General features: G+C 42.6%; 1 protein-coding gene across 2 annotated transcripts in view; it reads left to right on the top strand.

Annotated features, from left to right (window-relative positions):
• Positions 1-14046, top strand: part of bcl9 (BCL9 transcription coactivator) — a 52613-nt gene that overhangs the window by 34549 nt on the left and 4018 nt on the right. The window contains exons 4-10 of one of the 2 annotated variants that reach the window (XM_053614970.1): positions 2009-2376; positions 3863-4194; positions 7197-7307; positions 8155-8314; positions 9799-9898; positions 9994-12271; positions 12454-12738. In XM_053614970.1, coding sequence (XP_053470945.1) covers positions 2042-2376; positions 3863-4194; positions 7197-7307; positions 8155-8314; positions 9799-9898; positions 9994-12271; positions 12454-12738 — 3601 coding nt within the window. In that variant the 5' untranslated portion in view covers positions 2009-2041. Of the gene's footprint in view, positions 1-2008; positions 2377-3859; positions 4195-7196; positions 7308-8154; positions 8315-9798; positions 9899-9993; positions 12272-12453; positions 12739-14046 lie in introns of both variants that reach the window. The other variant, XM_053614969.1, reaches the window with a different exon arrangement.

The following is a 14046-nucleotide window of genomic DNA, read 5'->3' as shown; positions in this document are numbered from 1 at the left end:
AATCACGAAATAAAGAAATAATTGATTATCAAATCCATTAGTTGCAGCCCAGTTATCATGAGGTTTAACATTCAGCTTTGATTTGAGATGTTTTTTTTTTTTTGAAGTAGTGAATGTTTGAGTTTGTTCAGTCTTTACCAATCATAATTACTAACATGGTAATGGACAGATTTAACATTTGTACTGTTTGTAATTATTAACCGTAGCTAAGCAACTAATGAGGATTGTGAACTAAAACTGTTCATTTAAATTATTAGATTTAAATACTATTAGACAGCCTCACATAAAGTTACTACTGCAGGCTGATGTCGCATAATATGCAAAGATGTGTTGTGTGGGTTTTTATTTATTGTGTGTGTGTGTGTGTGTGTGTGTATTGGCCTATAGTAAAAAAAAAAAAAAAAAAACCTCATTATAATACTTAATAAGTGATTAACTACAACTAGACCAACTAGTCTATGAGCTTCCACTCTTCATTCTGCTTACTATTGCATTTCATCGTTTAATGTGCAACTCATTCCACTTTCCAGATCAAACGACGTGCTATTTTAGATAGATTGTGAAAGCGAAATCTTTTATATGTAAGCTTAATTCCTACAGAAGCACATAACACTAGCAAAACATGTTTTTTAGTCAGCCTGGGCAGTTGTCTTGTTTAGACCAGTTTTGTTTTGCTCGTTGTATACACTCGCTTTAAGTGCCTTGTCAGAAAGGCACTTGCTATTAATTTTGACAGACATTTAAAATCTTTCATAATTAAAAAACTAAATTAAAAGCAAATCATGGTGCCTTGGGCTCGTAGGAATACTGTTTCCGGTCCAGTTTTGATCTTTAGTCTGTGGTAGGTCTTCTCAGTACAGTGAGAGAGAGAAAGTGAGTAAGAGAGAGATGGCTGACTGTAGATCATATCATTGATCTTGCTTGTCAATCGTTTATGCACATGGCGATCATCTTTGAGACACTGTAATGAAATCTGATGGTGTGGAGTTAGTAGAGAGTGGTTGAAGTGCATTCCTGCCCTTGGTGTCAGTCCTCCCTCTTCGCCCGAGGGGTGGCAGCCAGCCGCTTACATCATTTGTGTTTCTTGGAAGCCATCCTAAATATTTTGTGCATGACAACAGAATCTTGACAGTGCAGCTTCATGAAACGTTTCTCATGTTCTGACCAGAAGACTATAGAGCAGGAGTGTGTACACGTACTTGTCCATAATCTTCTCAGCTCTCCTCATGGGGATCAGGAACTAGCGCAACTAGCACTAGTCGGGGATCCATGTAGTCGTGTCGACTCCTGTTCCTGCCCCAGGTGTTTGTTAGCAAGCACGAGGGTCATGTAAGGTTTTGAGTTTGTGGTTGTGACGCCTTGAAGCAGTTGTAAAGTTCTGCTGCTTTAAAGTGAAATGTTAGACTACTTTGAACAAAAAGTTAACACTCTTTACTTAATTTGAATGTTTTAAATGGAATCGAATTAATGCTGAGCTATTGTGTATGACGAACCTAACAATGATGGTCTAACTATAACAATAGGTATTGATGTAATAACAGTTTTTAATGTGACTTTTGGCACTTGCACTGTTGGTTTTTGTAGGTTTTGTGGATTGTTGAAAGCCACGTTTGGCCCCTTAAGCATGACACTAAATACCTTTGATAATTGTTTCCATTTGTAATGTTTGTGTTTTAATGTGTGGTGGCTGGAGGATGGTTGTATGTGGAAGTTCTGTGTGTGTTCAGTCTGTTTTGCTAAACACAGTAGGCTCGTGTATCTGCAAACTAGTAGAGATCTTTGTGCGTGATTAATTTCTTTAAAATTCTAAAGTGAACGAATTTTAATAGTGTTATTACCGACCAAATTGCAGGCAGTTTGAGGTGTATTTATTCAGTCGTTCCGTTACAGAATGCCAGCTTAGTCATTTTGGCATTTTGAATTGTAATTTGACTACAATAGGTGTCTCTCTTCGTGAAGCTTGCCTCTGAATTTGTTCTCTTCCTTTTCTGTATGTGTGTGTGTTAAGTGTGGCCAGGGGCTGTGAGGGCTCCGTGGGGAGATGCTGGAGGTGCAGGAGGAGCGAGCAGGAGCAGCAGCAGCAGCAGCAGGAACGGCCAGTGGAACGGCGCCGGGCGCCACGGCCAGGAAAGAGCGAGCCAAAGACCGGCAGGAGGAGGGCCAGGACTGCAGTGGCCCTGCTGCAGCCGCCAACACCGGGTCCCGCAGCGCCCGGGCCAAGGCAACGCCCGCCGCGCACTCGCACACACACACACACTCTCACACGCCCAGTCCTCACCAGCACACTACTGCTTCAGCCTCGGTAGCTCTGGGACTGTCGTCAATGCATTCCAGCAACCCCAAAGTGAGAAACTCTCCTTCAGCTAACACGCAGAGGTGAGACACAAAACAAGGTCCCCATGTTAAGCATGCAATGTTACTTGACAATTAATATGTGGCATTTGAAAATCTGATTGTATTTCATTGGTATATTCTTTGCTGCAGTATTCTTTGTTGTAGCAGTTTGCTTGTACAAGGAGTTACTCATTTCTGTCTGGCCAAGAGTGGTGGATTCCCAGAGAATTATGACGCAAAAGGAAAATTATCCCTCCCCACTCAATTTCTCCTACTCTCTTTAAAAGACGCCTCAGTTAAAACGACATGTAAGCAAGCGCTTATGGAGAGGAAAACAGGCCAGGCAGAGCTAACTGCCGCTGCAGTGTGTGTTTTGGGGGAAGGTACCCTGGAGAAGCTTTTGGAGTCGTTCCAATTGTCTGATTCAACGCTCATGAAACCGACCCACACAAGCTCAGCCAGAACTGCCTCCTCATTCGTCCTGTGTCTTGCCTGCCAGTCTTGTCCAAAGCCAAAATGCCCACCCTCTTGTTGACGTATGCTTCTCTAGCCAGCTAAGGAATGGGCCACTGGCCTGCCAGGTTCCTGCTGGGCTTGTCTTGCACCACGACTCATAGCCATGCTGGGCCAGGTCTTGCCTTGGTGCTTTTTCTTTTTTTTTTTTTTTTTTTTGCCTCCAGGTCATCATCTGGTAGCCATTTTTGGATCTAGATTTAGTGCTAAACGTTGTACCGAGTAGTTCAAAACAGAGTGGCAGTCGAGAGACCACTGTCTTTGTTTAACTCCAATTTTTAGTTCTTCTTCCTGAGCCTGCAATGGTTTTCACTCTCTGCACTCCTACCTAGCTTGTTACCGCCACTTCTACTTTCCATAACTTTGTTAGCTCAAATCCCTTGCAGATGTGTTCCTTGTCACCATGGTAACGTGACGTGAATTCAGGGCCTGGTCTCCGGTTATCCGATGGCCAATCTGGTTAAACAGGGTATTTTATTAAATATTAACTTGACACTCTGTCAACAGAGAGGAAGAGAAATGGAGAGAACAGGTTTCGGACATAAGGGCACTGTAAGTGCAACTGGTGCGTCACCTGGCTGCATTAGGATTTCCCTTAGATGTTCCAGTAACATTTTTAGGGTGGGGTAGGTATGCAAGTGACACAGCAGGAAACTGTCCTCATTCAGGTGGTGATAAAATACTGAGTTGGACTGAAAGGTTCCTCATTTTTTTCCCCTGTGAACTATTACTGGTCTGACAAAAAAATGGTTGATTTAGGACTGTAGTGTCATGAGCTGGAATAACTTTTCAGTAGATGTCTCGTTCTGGAAGCAGTAACTGAAATTGGTTGTTCGGGTTTATTCTTAATTATATGGAGCTGTCAGGTTCAACATTATTAATTGCAACTGGAGGTAAAAACCAGTAACTTTGGTGTTTAGATATGCACTGAAATGTCATTAGAATCATATGAACGTATGATACCTGAAGAGTATCATCTCACTGTGTCTGTTCTCTTCTGATTTTACTCTAGCAGTCCAAAATCCAAGCAGGAGGCCATGGTGCGCTCACCACCCGTGATGTCTCCTTCCAGTGCCGCCCAAATGGACTCCAAACTGCCCAATCAGGGAAAACAAGCAGGTGCCGGCAGCCAATCGCAGCCGTCTCCCTGTGAGCCCAAGGCGCTGAGTGCAAGCCACACACCCAAAGGCCCTCAGGGCTCTGTGGGTAGCATGGGACTCAAAAATGGACAGGGCCTGAATTCTGGCAATGGAGCAAAAAGCAAGATCAAGAGGGAGCGAAGCACTTCGATTGAGTCTTTTGAGCAGAGGGATACAGGGACGCCCAATAATGAGGGGGACCAGAAAGGTAGGAAAATCTGACGGTCTTTTGGGGAAGTACTAATTTTATCAGCTACTGAGTGATGACACTCACTCAGTAATTGTTGATTTGCTCATCCAAAGCTGTATTTTGTCAGTTTTATGGAAACTTTAGGTAAGGTTTTGAAACTCCTGTCTTATTGTTTGGATGGCTCAAGTAAAGGAAAGTATTTTTTCTAGTTCTTTCCAAGTTTTCCATTGGGAATCCACATTTCCATGTAATTTGTGTCTGGAAAAATCTGCATTTAAGAGGAAATATGATGGTTTAAAAGTTACTGATGATTGTATGTAAGCTATTTAAACATTTGTGTGATATGCACTTAAGGACGTTAATGTGGTATAAACCCTCCTGTGGGATTGTTTGATAACCCCAAGGAAATGTTATCTATAATTCCATCGGTCTTGTTCTCTTATCTCCCTTCGAGTGTTACGATGTTAAAACATGACCAGAATACAGCCTAACGTTTTAAAACCCCCAAGACACAAATGTGCAGTGTGTCATTGCAGTCACATGTTCACTTGGGCTGTTTTTCTAGTGCATGAGGTCGCCTGTCTTTCCCGCTGTCCTCGAGCACTGTGCTCAGGACTGTAGTGCTGCATAAAAATATCCACACCCCCCATATGTCTACCAGTGAAAACATCACAGTGTAGATTCAGAGGTTGGAAGTGCCAAGGAATGTACCATCTTGCCTGCTTGGAGAGGCGGCCTTAGTCCCTGTACCCGATTGTCTGAAGGACCCCTGCTGGTGGTTAATGCTTCTGCATAGAGGTTATTTGTCTTGAGACTAGCCATTTAATTAACCATGTGTCAAATATCTTCTGCAAAATCACCCAGGTATTTAAATCAGTGACAAATATGGTCTATTATGAGTTTATATAGACTTGCATTCATTGTTCACTGAGCTTACGGGAGGTGTGTTGAAAGAAAATGCATTTATGAGTGCAGACAAAGCTGTGCAAAGCATGAAATGAGCATCTCCCACCCCCCACCTGTTTGTGTGTGAATGTGACTGCGCTTCCTGACTCAATGGGAGATAAAGGAGTTAGTTTATTGGTTGTTTTGTGCGTGTGCACGTCTCTGAGTCAGCCTGCTAAGTTAGTTTTGTGTGTGTTTGACTTTGCTGTCGGGAGTTTGCTCATGGCGTTTGTTTGCTTGTGCAGCAAGTGTATTCTCCACACAGGAAGTCCTGTTGTTATGCTCCTCTTCTTTATTCCAACTCTATTATCCAAGCGGTGGTTCTAGACACTGTCGTATCCTGGCTACAGGGAAGCGGTGTGTGCGAAGTATATACAGTGCTCTCCGATAATATTGGCACCCTTGGTAAATGTGAGTAAAGAAGGCTGTGAAAAAATTGTCTTTATTGTTTAACCTTTTGAACTTTTTGTTAAAAAATTTCACAGATTCTCTGCTCTCATGGATATCAAACAATTGTAGACAAAGCACAGGGTTATCAAAAAATATCTATGTTAAATATAGGTGTGCAACAATTATTGGCACCCTTTTAGTCAATACTTTGTGCTACCTCCCTTTGCCAAGATAACAGCTCTGAGTCTTCTGCTATAATACCTGATGAGGTTGGAGAATAATTGGCAAGGGATCTGAGTGCATTCCTCCATACAGAATCTCTCCAGATCCTTCACATTTCGAGGTCCGTGCTGGTGGACTCTCCTCTTCAGTTCACTCCACAGGTTTTCTATGGGGTTCAAGTGAAGGGATTGGGATGGCCATGGCAGGACCTTGATTTTGTGGTCAGTAAACCATTTGTGTTGATTTTGATGTATGTTTTGGTTCATTGTCCTGCTGGAAGATCCAACCATGGCCCATTTTATACTTTCTGGCAGAGGCAGTCAGGCTTTCGTTTAATATCTGTTGATATGTGATAGAATACATGGCATCCTGGACTCTTAACAAAATGTCCAGGTCCTCTGGCAGATAAAGGGCCCCAAAACATTAAAGAGCCACCACCATATTTAACCGTGGGCATGAGGTACTTTTCCATATGGCTACCTCTCTGTGTGCACCAAAACCATCTCTGGTGTTTATTGCCAAAAAGCTCTGTTTTGGTTTCATCTGACCATAGAACCCGATCCCATTTGAAGTTCCAGTAGTGTCTGAACAAACTCAAGCTGAAGACGCTTGAGTTTGTTTTTTGGATGAGAGTAGAGGCTTTTTTATTGAAACCCTTCCAAACAACTTGTGGTGATGTAGGTGACTTTGGATTGTAGTTTTGGAGACTTTCTGACCCCAAGACGCAACTAACTTCTGCAATTCTCCAGCTGTGATCCTTGGAGATTTTTTGGTCACTCGAACCATTCTTTTCACAGTGCGTTGAGACGATAGAGACACATGTCCAATTCCAGGTTGATTCATAACATTTCCAGTTGACTACAACTTCTATTATAATAATAATAATTGTTGCACACTTATATTTAACAAAGATTTTTTTTTGATAAACCTGTGTTTAGTCTGCATTTGTTTGAAATCCATGAGAGCAGAGTATTTTTGTGAATTTTTTGAACAAAAGATCAAAAGGTTAAACAATAAAGTGTTTTTCACAGCATTCTTTGCTCATATTTACCAAGGGTGCCAATATTAGTGGAGGGCACTGTATATGGTGTTGACTGTCAGGGTAGTAGAACACAAAGTCATGGGCAGAAGCAAGAAGAACTTAACTGCTCAGAGATGGTGACATTTTCAAAAGAGCCTTTTACGTATTGCAGACAGAATGCAGATTCTGAGGTTGTCATAATACTAACAAAGATTTTATGAAAAAGTTATCCCAAACTAAGAAAAATTAACTGTTTTTAGTCCAGACAGCTCAGTAGGTTTTATTTGATTATAGGCCACCCCATGTGTCTATTCATTAATGGTTTAAATAGTACAGTTCACCTAATGAAATAAGTTCCTTTCACCAAGTGTTAATGACTCATGATGGTTTTTGTATAGGATGGAGAGCACTCATATTTCTCATGTTTCCTCCATCACTCCAGAACTGGGCAGTAGGGCAAAGAGGTTATGTGTAGCCGAACGACGACAGCCCTATAGTGGAGCTGACTGGTGTTCAGGAGGTGAGAGTGATGAAGATGACCCAGGATTCTTCAGTAAGTGACTGACTTTTGGAATTTTGAACCTGCTGTGATTGTCATAAATGAGAATTGTGGAATGTGTTTACTTTCATAGTATGTTGTAGCTGATTAAAACCTAGTACTAAGCACTAAGTTTAAATAAATTGTCCTAGAGCAGAAAAAACACAACAATTCTGTTGTAATTGCCCCACCACTGTTTTTTTTTTTTTTGTTTGTTTTTTTGTTTTTTGTTTTTTTGGGTCTGTGTCTCCAAGGTGGACCCTTGTGACTTAGAGCTACAATCCATAGGAAATTTTCTTTAAAATGAAAGAAACATGATTATTGTCAGGGGAGAATAAATACTATAATAATACAAAAATGCAAATATAATATGATGTTTTTGAACTGCTGTGAGCTACCCTGCTATTCCTGTAATAGCATTTGGTGTCTCGGCAGTATTGGTGGGAAGTTTGTATGCATATATGGTATACTAGCTCAGATGCGTCAAACGGCATAGTGTCACAACTTTGTGTGAAAGAAGTCTGACTACACTTTGACACACAAGTAAGCAGCCAGTCAGAAAGAAAAAGCAAGTGCGTGAGAGAAAAAAGTGTGATGCTATGAAAGAAAAAGGAACTTTTTGGGCTGTTTTCTTGCTGAACAGTTAAAATATTTACTTTATTCTCTAGCTTGCTGGATAAAAAACACTTCATAAGTGACTAGATATGATGGTTTTGTTTGAGTGGGTTAAAGTTAGCGGGCTAGACCATGTCTATCGATGTCGGAGAGCTACTTGCCACCATCCTGATTTAATTTCAGGCGATTATCCTCTTTAGTACCTAAACGACATGTCTTTCCCTGTCTGCCTTCCCCCACCTCTCAGACTGTAACTCCAATGACATCAAGCCAGATCCGAGCACCCTGGCAGCCTCCACGCCTACCCACAATGCTGTTGGAGGACAAAACACATCATCAGAGTTGGGAAGCGGTCAGAAAGCTGGGTCAAAGGTTGTTTACGTTTTCACCACAGAAATGGCAAACAAGTAAGACTTATTCCACTTATTTATTTATTTGCTTATCTCTCATAGTTTCAGTCTTTCAAGAAAATTATTACTCATATTTAATCAGAAGTTGCTGATTTAGGGAGGAGAGCTTTACCTCCATGCTATGCAATTACCTATAACTGTAATTTTATTAGCATATTATTTGGTAAAAAAACAAACAATGCAAAAAAACAAAAAAGACCTATGTTGTAGCTATTATTGGACCATGTATTCCTCTTCAATCCTTAAACCTGGACATGATGTATGCAAAATAAAACCAATTTTTTAAAATTCAGATGCATAGGTGTTATTTTTGGACATGAGTATTCTAATAATTGGCATTGAGTAGTATTTAAATTGATTATTTAATCTTATGACCTTACCGACAGTAGCCTTCAGTGTAGCTGTAGAGCAGGACTGCAGATTTTTTTTTCTCTCCAAATTTTAGCAATATTTTTGTCTCTCTAACCCTTAATCACATGGATTTGATTGAATAATGACTGACCAGTGTCTGTATACAAGGTCAGAGTAGAGAGTAGAATAGTCCCTGAAGTAGAGACCATGCTAGCAGTTTTCATATACTGACTGAAAGACATTGCCCTGTGTTCATTACAAGTGCAACCATTATGCAAGACTGCTTTGTCTTTGACTCGCACATCACATCCTGTCTATATAATATAAAACCTGTTGTTTTCTCATCTAAAAGTGTCTCATACTGGTATAATGGTAGGCAACATATCCACACCCTAAGAAGAGTTCCAAGCAGATAAACAACCATACCATCAACATACCAACTACCATGTACAAGAACCTACATGAACTCTCTCCATGTTTAATAATTTTGAATTTGTATGGAAATGTACTTTAGTTTACATATTTCATTTATATAGTTTACGACTGCAAAACTCCCCAGTTACATCTGACTGATGCCAATTAATTCCCATAATTGTTACTGAATGAATCCTATCTATGTGACTGGGTCTGTGTTGAAAAAGTGAGAAATAAGAGTTAGTGTCACTGGCATGGTAGCAGAGACTAGTGAAACCTTTAGATCACAATCAGCAGGATTCCAAATGTCAGTGACAATCTATCAGGGATGCATGCAGTTGCTATAAGAAACGTCTCCCACTCAGCTGCATGTCATTACAGAGCTGATGTTACACAGGAAGGGTGATGAGTCTGGTGTCACAATACTGACTGAGACTGTTTATCTTCTTCTGTTGCTTGTGTTGTACATCTGTTGAGTTGTGAATAAAAACTTGCAAGCATGCACACTGATAACCATAGAGGTTCAAATGTAATTTATCAATTAGTACTGTAAACGAGTGGGATGAAACGCTAAACCCTTGATTAGAAATTGTAATTTAATGAGGTTTCAGCTGTATTACTTCAGTATAGTGAAAATTTTGTCTTTGGGCGTAGTTGTTAGTTTATGAAATACTGAAACTTATCCACAGTGTGTGTGTGTTCTCTTTGATTTCCAGGGCTGCAGAAGCAGTAATCACGGGCCGTACAGACAACATAATCACTTATCACATGAACAATATTTCTAATGGCAAGGGTGGCAAGCCACAACTTCCCTTGGTAATAAACAATTTACATTTTAAACAGTTTAATTTTTTTTTTTAATACCTTCAGCGTTCATCTAAAACTGGAAAATCCTCTTTTATCTGTTTCAGAACAATCAACTTGGGCCACACAGGAATGATCCCAAGCAGCAAGGGGCACAATCCCAGCAACAGCAGTCTTCTCATTCTTCTGACCAGAATCATCAAACAGCCTCCAAAGCAGCACAGCCATGCCAGCCACAGCAGCAATCTTCAGCGCAACCAGTCCAACCTCAGCAAGCAGCCCAAGTGGCTAAACCAGCTAGCCTCACCCAGGATGGCCCACCATCAGGAGGCATGGACTCTAAGAGCCCCCAGGACGGTGCTGGATCACATGATGGTAGTAATCCTGCAGGGACGCCTAGTAGTCAGCCTCCCAATCAGGCTCCAAATGCTGGCCCTCAACAGGGCTTCTCTTCCCTTGACCTGCCCAAAGGAGCAGATGTTAAATTAACAGTCCAGCACCAGCAGCAGCTTGCTCATGAGATCATGTCGAGCATGGGGGACAACCCTGAGGGTCTTTCCCAGGAGCAGTTGGAGCATCGAGAACGCTCCCTACAGACTTTGCGTGATATCCAACGTATGCTTTTCCCAGATGACAAAGACATGGCTGCCATGGGTCAGGGGAACATGGGTGTACCCCCACCCAATGCTTCCATGATGGAAGGTGGTCCCAAGAAGCCTGAACAGGGGCCACTTCAAGCTATGATTGCTCAGTCTCAGAGCTTAGGGAAACCTGGTGGTCCTGGGGGTCCACGGCCAGAAGGACCTCCATTTGGGCCACCAGGACCCAGGGATATGCCTTTTTCACCAGATGACCTTGGGCCTCCTCCACAAGGTCAGGGCCCCATGAATTCACATCCTGGACCTGGTGGAGAACATGGCGACCACATGACACCAGAGCAGATGGCCTGGCTGAAGTTACAGCAGGAGTTCTATGAAGAGAAGAAGCGCAAACAGGAGCAAATGCAGCATAGACCAATGGGAGACATGATGCTTCATCAGGGTGGCCCACGGGGCATGATGCGTGGGCCTCCGCCTCCCTACCAGATGAATCCTGGTGAAATGTGGGGACCTGGGGCCCCAGAGCCATTTCCTGAGCAAATGAATATGGGCCCTAGAGGAATGCATCCACACATGCAGAGAATGCCAGGTTTCTCTGGAATGATGAACCCTGATATGGAGGGAGGGCCTAACCCCATGCCTAGGCCTAGCATGAATTGGCCTGATGACATGCCGAAAATGGGAGATGGAAGGGGGTTTCCACCAGGTCAGGGGATGTTTGGTGGCCCAGGTGGGCGTGTGGAGAGGTTCCCCAACCCTCAGTCTGTTCAAGAAGCTATGTTCCATCAAGGCATGGGTGACAAGCAAGGTATGGGTCTACCACCAAGCATGATGATGGATATGAACCGGGTAATGGGGAACCAAAGACCTATGGAGCCTGGGAATGGAGGTGGCATGATGTTTCCCAGAATGCCAGGTGAAGGTCCTATGAGCCCCTCTTCAAGGATGGAGTTTGTGAAAGGTTTGGGGCGTGACATGGGTGAGTTTGGAATGGGACCTGGCAATCTCAATGTCAGCATGGGGCCCAGTCCTCAGATGATGGCTTCCAAGATGAGAGAGCCACAGATGAACATGAGTCCAGAAGAGATTATGAAAATGAGGCACGGTGGAGGTCCCATGTCTGAGGCCATGGCTCCACAGCAGAAGATGATGCAGGGGCCTCCATTTCCTGACCAGCCTCATCCAGGTGACTTCAACATGGCACCAAACCGGCAATTCCCAGTCATGGGTCCTCAAGGGCCTGGTAATCAAAGAGGTCCCAGAGGTGAGCCACCTTTTGTCACTGATCAACGAGGAGGTAATGTTGGTGGCAATGGTCGTCTCAGCCACATGCCATCTTTACCTCCTAATCAGCCTCCCAACAGCTCAGGCCCCCCACCTAACCAGAGGAATATGGGTCGCAAACCCTCAGACTTGAGTGTCCAGTCTGGCCCAGCCAATTCACCTAATGTAAACCCACTTAAGTCCCCCACCTTGCGGCAGGTTCAGTCTCCCATGCTAGGCTCCCCTTCGGGTAACCTCAAGTCTCCACAGACGCCTTCACAGTTGGCCAGCATGCTTAGTGGGCAGCCTGCAGCAGCAGTAGCAGCTGCTGCCTCCATTAAGTCTCCTCCAATGATGGGTTCAGCAGGGGCATCGCCCGTCCATATGAAGTCACCATCACTTCCTGCCCCTTCCCCTGGCTGGACATCCTCACCCAAGCCGCCCATGCAGAGTCCAGGGATCCCCCAAAATAAACCTCCACTTAGTATGACCTCACCAAATATGATGGGCAATGTGGAGCAAGGTACAGAATTCTGCTCTATTAAGTATTTTTGTCTTATTTTAAACATGTATGGATTAATCATACAATTGTTGTAAAGCTTGCAGGACATTCCATCTTAATTTGTTGGAATGTACATCGTGATTCTATAGGTGGCAAAAACTGTTGTTTGTATTGTTACTAAGCGCTCTACTTATTTTCTCCAGGTGGAAGCGCTCCTCCGTCCGCACCCCCTTCCAGTAGTTCTACCAGCCAGCCGGGCTCTATCAGTGTCCCAGGAAGTCTTCCGTCCAGCAGTCCTTACACCATGCCGCCAGAACCCACGCTATCCCAGAACCCTCTCTCCATCATGATGTCGCGTATGTCAAAGTTTGCTATGCCTAGCTCCACACCCCTTTATCATGACGCCATTAAAACTGTGGCCAGCTCAGATGATGACTCGCCACCTGCAAGATCGCCAAACCTTCCATCCATGAACAATAATATGCCTGGTAAGACTATATTAATGTTTGACTAAAATACAGACTGGTGACAAATTAAAGGAACAATAGTTGGCTCTGTTTTATATATAGTTGGTCTGTGGAAACCATTTTGCTGCCTTGAAATGGGTCCATTTCTCCCTTTAGAGGGGAGGGTCAATGCAAATCAATACAAAGTTATTCTAAATGATCCCCTATATTCTATAATGAACCATTTCTATTCTGATGGGAGTGGTCTCTTCCAGGGCGACCCTCTCCGCTTTCACAGAGCATGAGGGCTCACTGAGTGGTTTGATGAGTGTTAAAATTATGTAAATCATATGCTATGGCCTCCCTGGTCACCAAATCTCAACCCAATTCAACATCTGTGGTAGATTTTGGATGGGCATGTTAGCCCACACTCAACACCGTCATCAAAACCATAAAACTATGGGAATATCTTAGAAGATGGAAGAATGGGGTTCCTATCTCCAGTGTAGTTTCAGAGACTTGGAGAATCAATTGTTGTACTAGTTGCTCATGGTCGCCCAACACCTTTATAAAACATTTTATGTTGGGTTTTCCTTCAATTTGTCACCCTTCTGCATATAATGTACATGTGGCAACTTGAATGCTTAAATAGTTATAAAGCGCATAATTTCTTTGTATTCATTAAAAGTAAAGCAAGTATCTTAAATAGTTCAGTTTACTTGCTTTTAGCTTAAATTTTGCTAACACATCTTCCAAGCAGGGGACACGTTGACTTAGTGGTTAGCAGGTTTGCCTTGCACCTCCAGGATTGGGGGTTCAATTCCTGCCTCCACCCTGTCTGGGCAGAGCTTGCAAGTTCTTCCCATGCTTTGGGGTGTTCCTCAAGGTACTCTGGTGTCCGCCTTGGATGGATCTTCTAAGCAACCAAAAAAAGTTTTGAGTTAAATTGAAAAATAAAAAATTAAATTGCATTCATTGCATGTTCTACCCATGTCCTGTTTCAGGAACTCTGGTTTCCTTAACCAAAAAAAAATTATGTACAATCCTGACTCCGAAAAAGTTGGGACAGTAAGGAAAATGCCAAAAAAAAAAAAAAAAAAAGGATCATTTGAAAATTCTATTCATTCTGTACTATATTGAAAACACATTAACACATTATCTAATGTTTTACTTTGTGAATTTATTTTTGAAAATATACGCTCATTTCAAATCTGATGACTGCAACACACTCCAAAAAAGTTAAGACAGTCAACTGTTTACTACGTTTAATATCGCCTTTTCTTTTAAGAACACTTAACCAACTGGTGTCATCAGTGCCCAAACGCTTAAGTTTAGCAAGTGGAATTTCCC

Source organism: Ictalurus furcatus, chromosome 26 (assembly GCF_023375685.1).
Source record: "Ictalurus furcatus strain D&B chromosome 26, Billie_1.0, whole genome shotgun sequence".
Taxonomy (NCBI): Eukaryota; Metazoa; Chordata; class Actinopteri; order Siluriformes; family Ictaluridae; genus Ictalurus; species Ictalurus furcatus.
The sequence above is the reverse complement of the archived record's forward strand: the minus strand, read 5'-3'. Positions and strand labels throughout refer to the sequence as shown.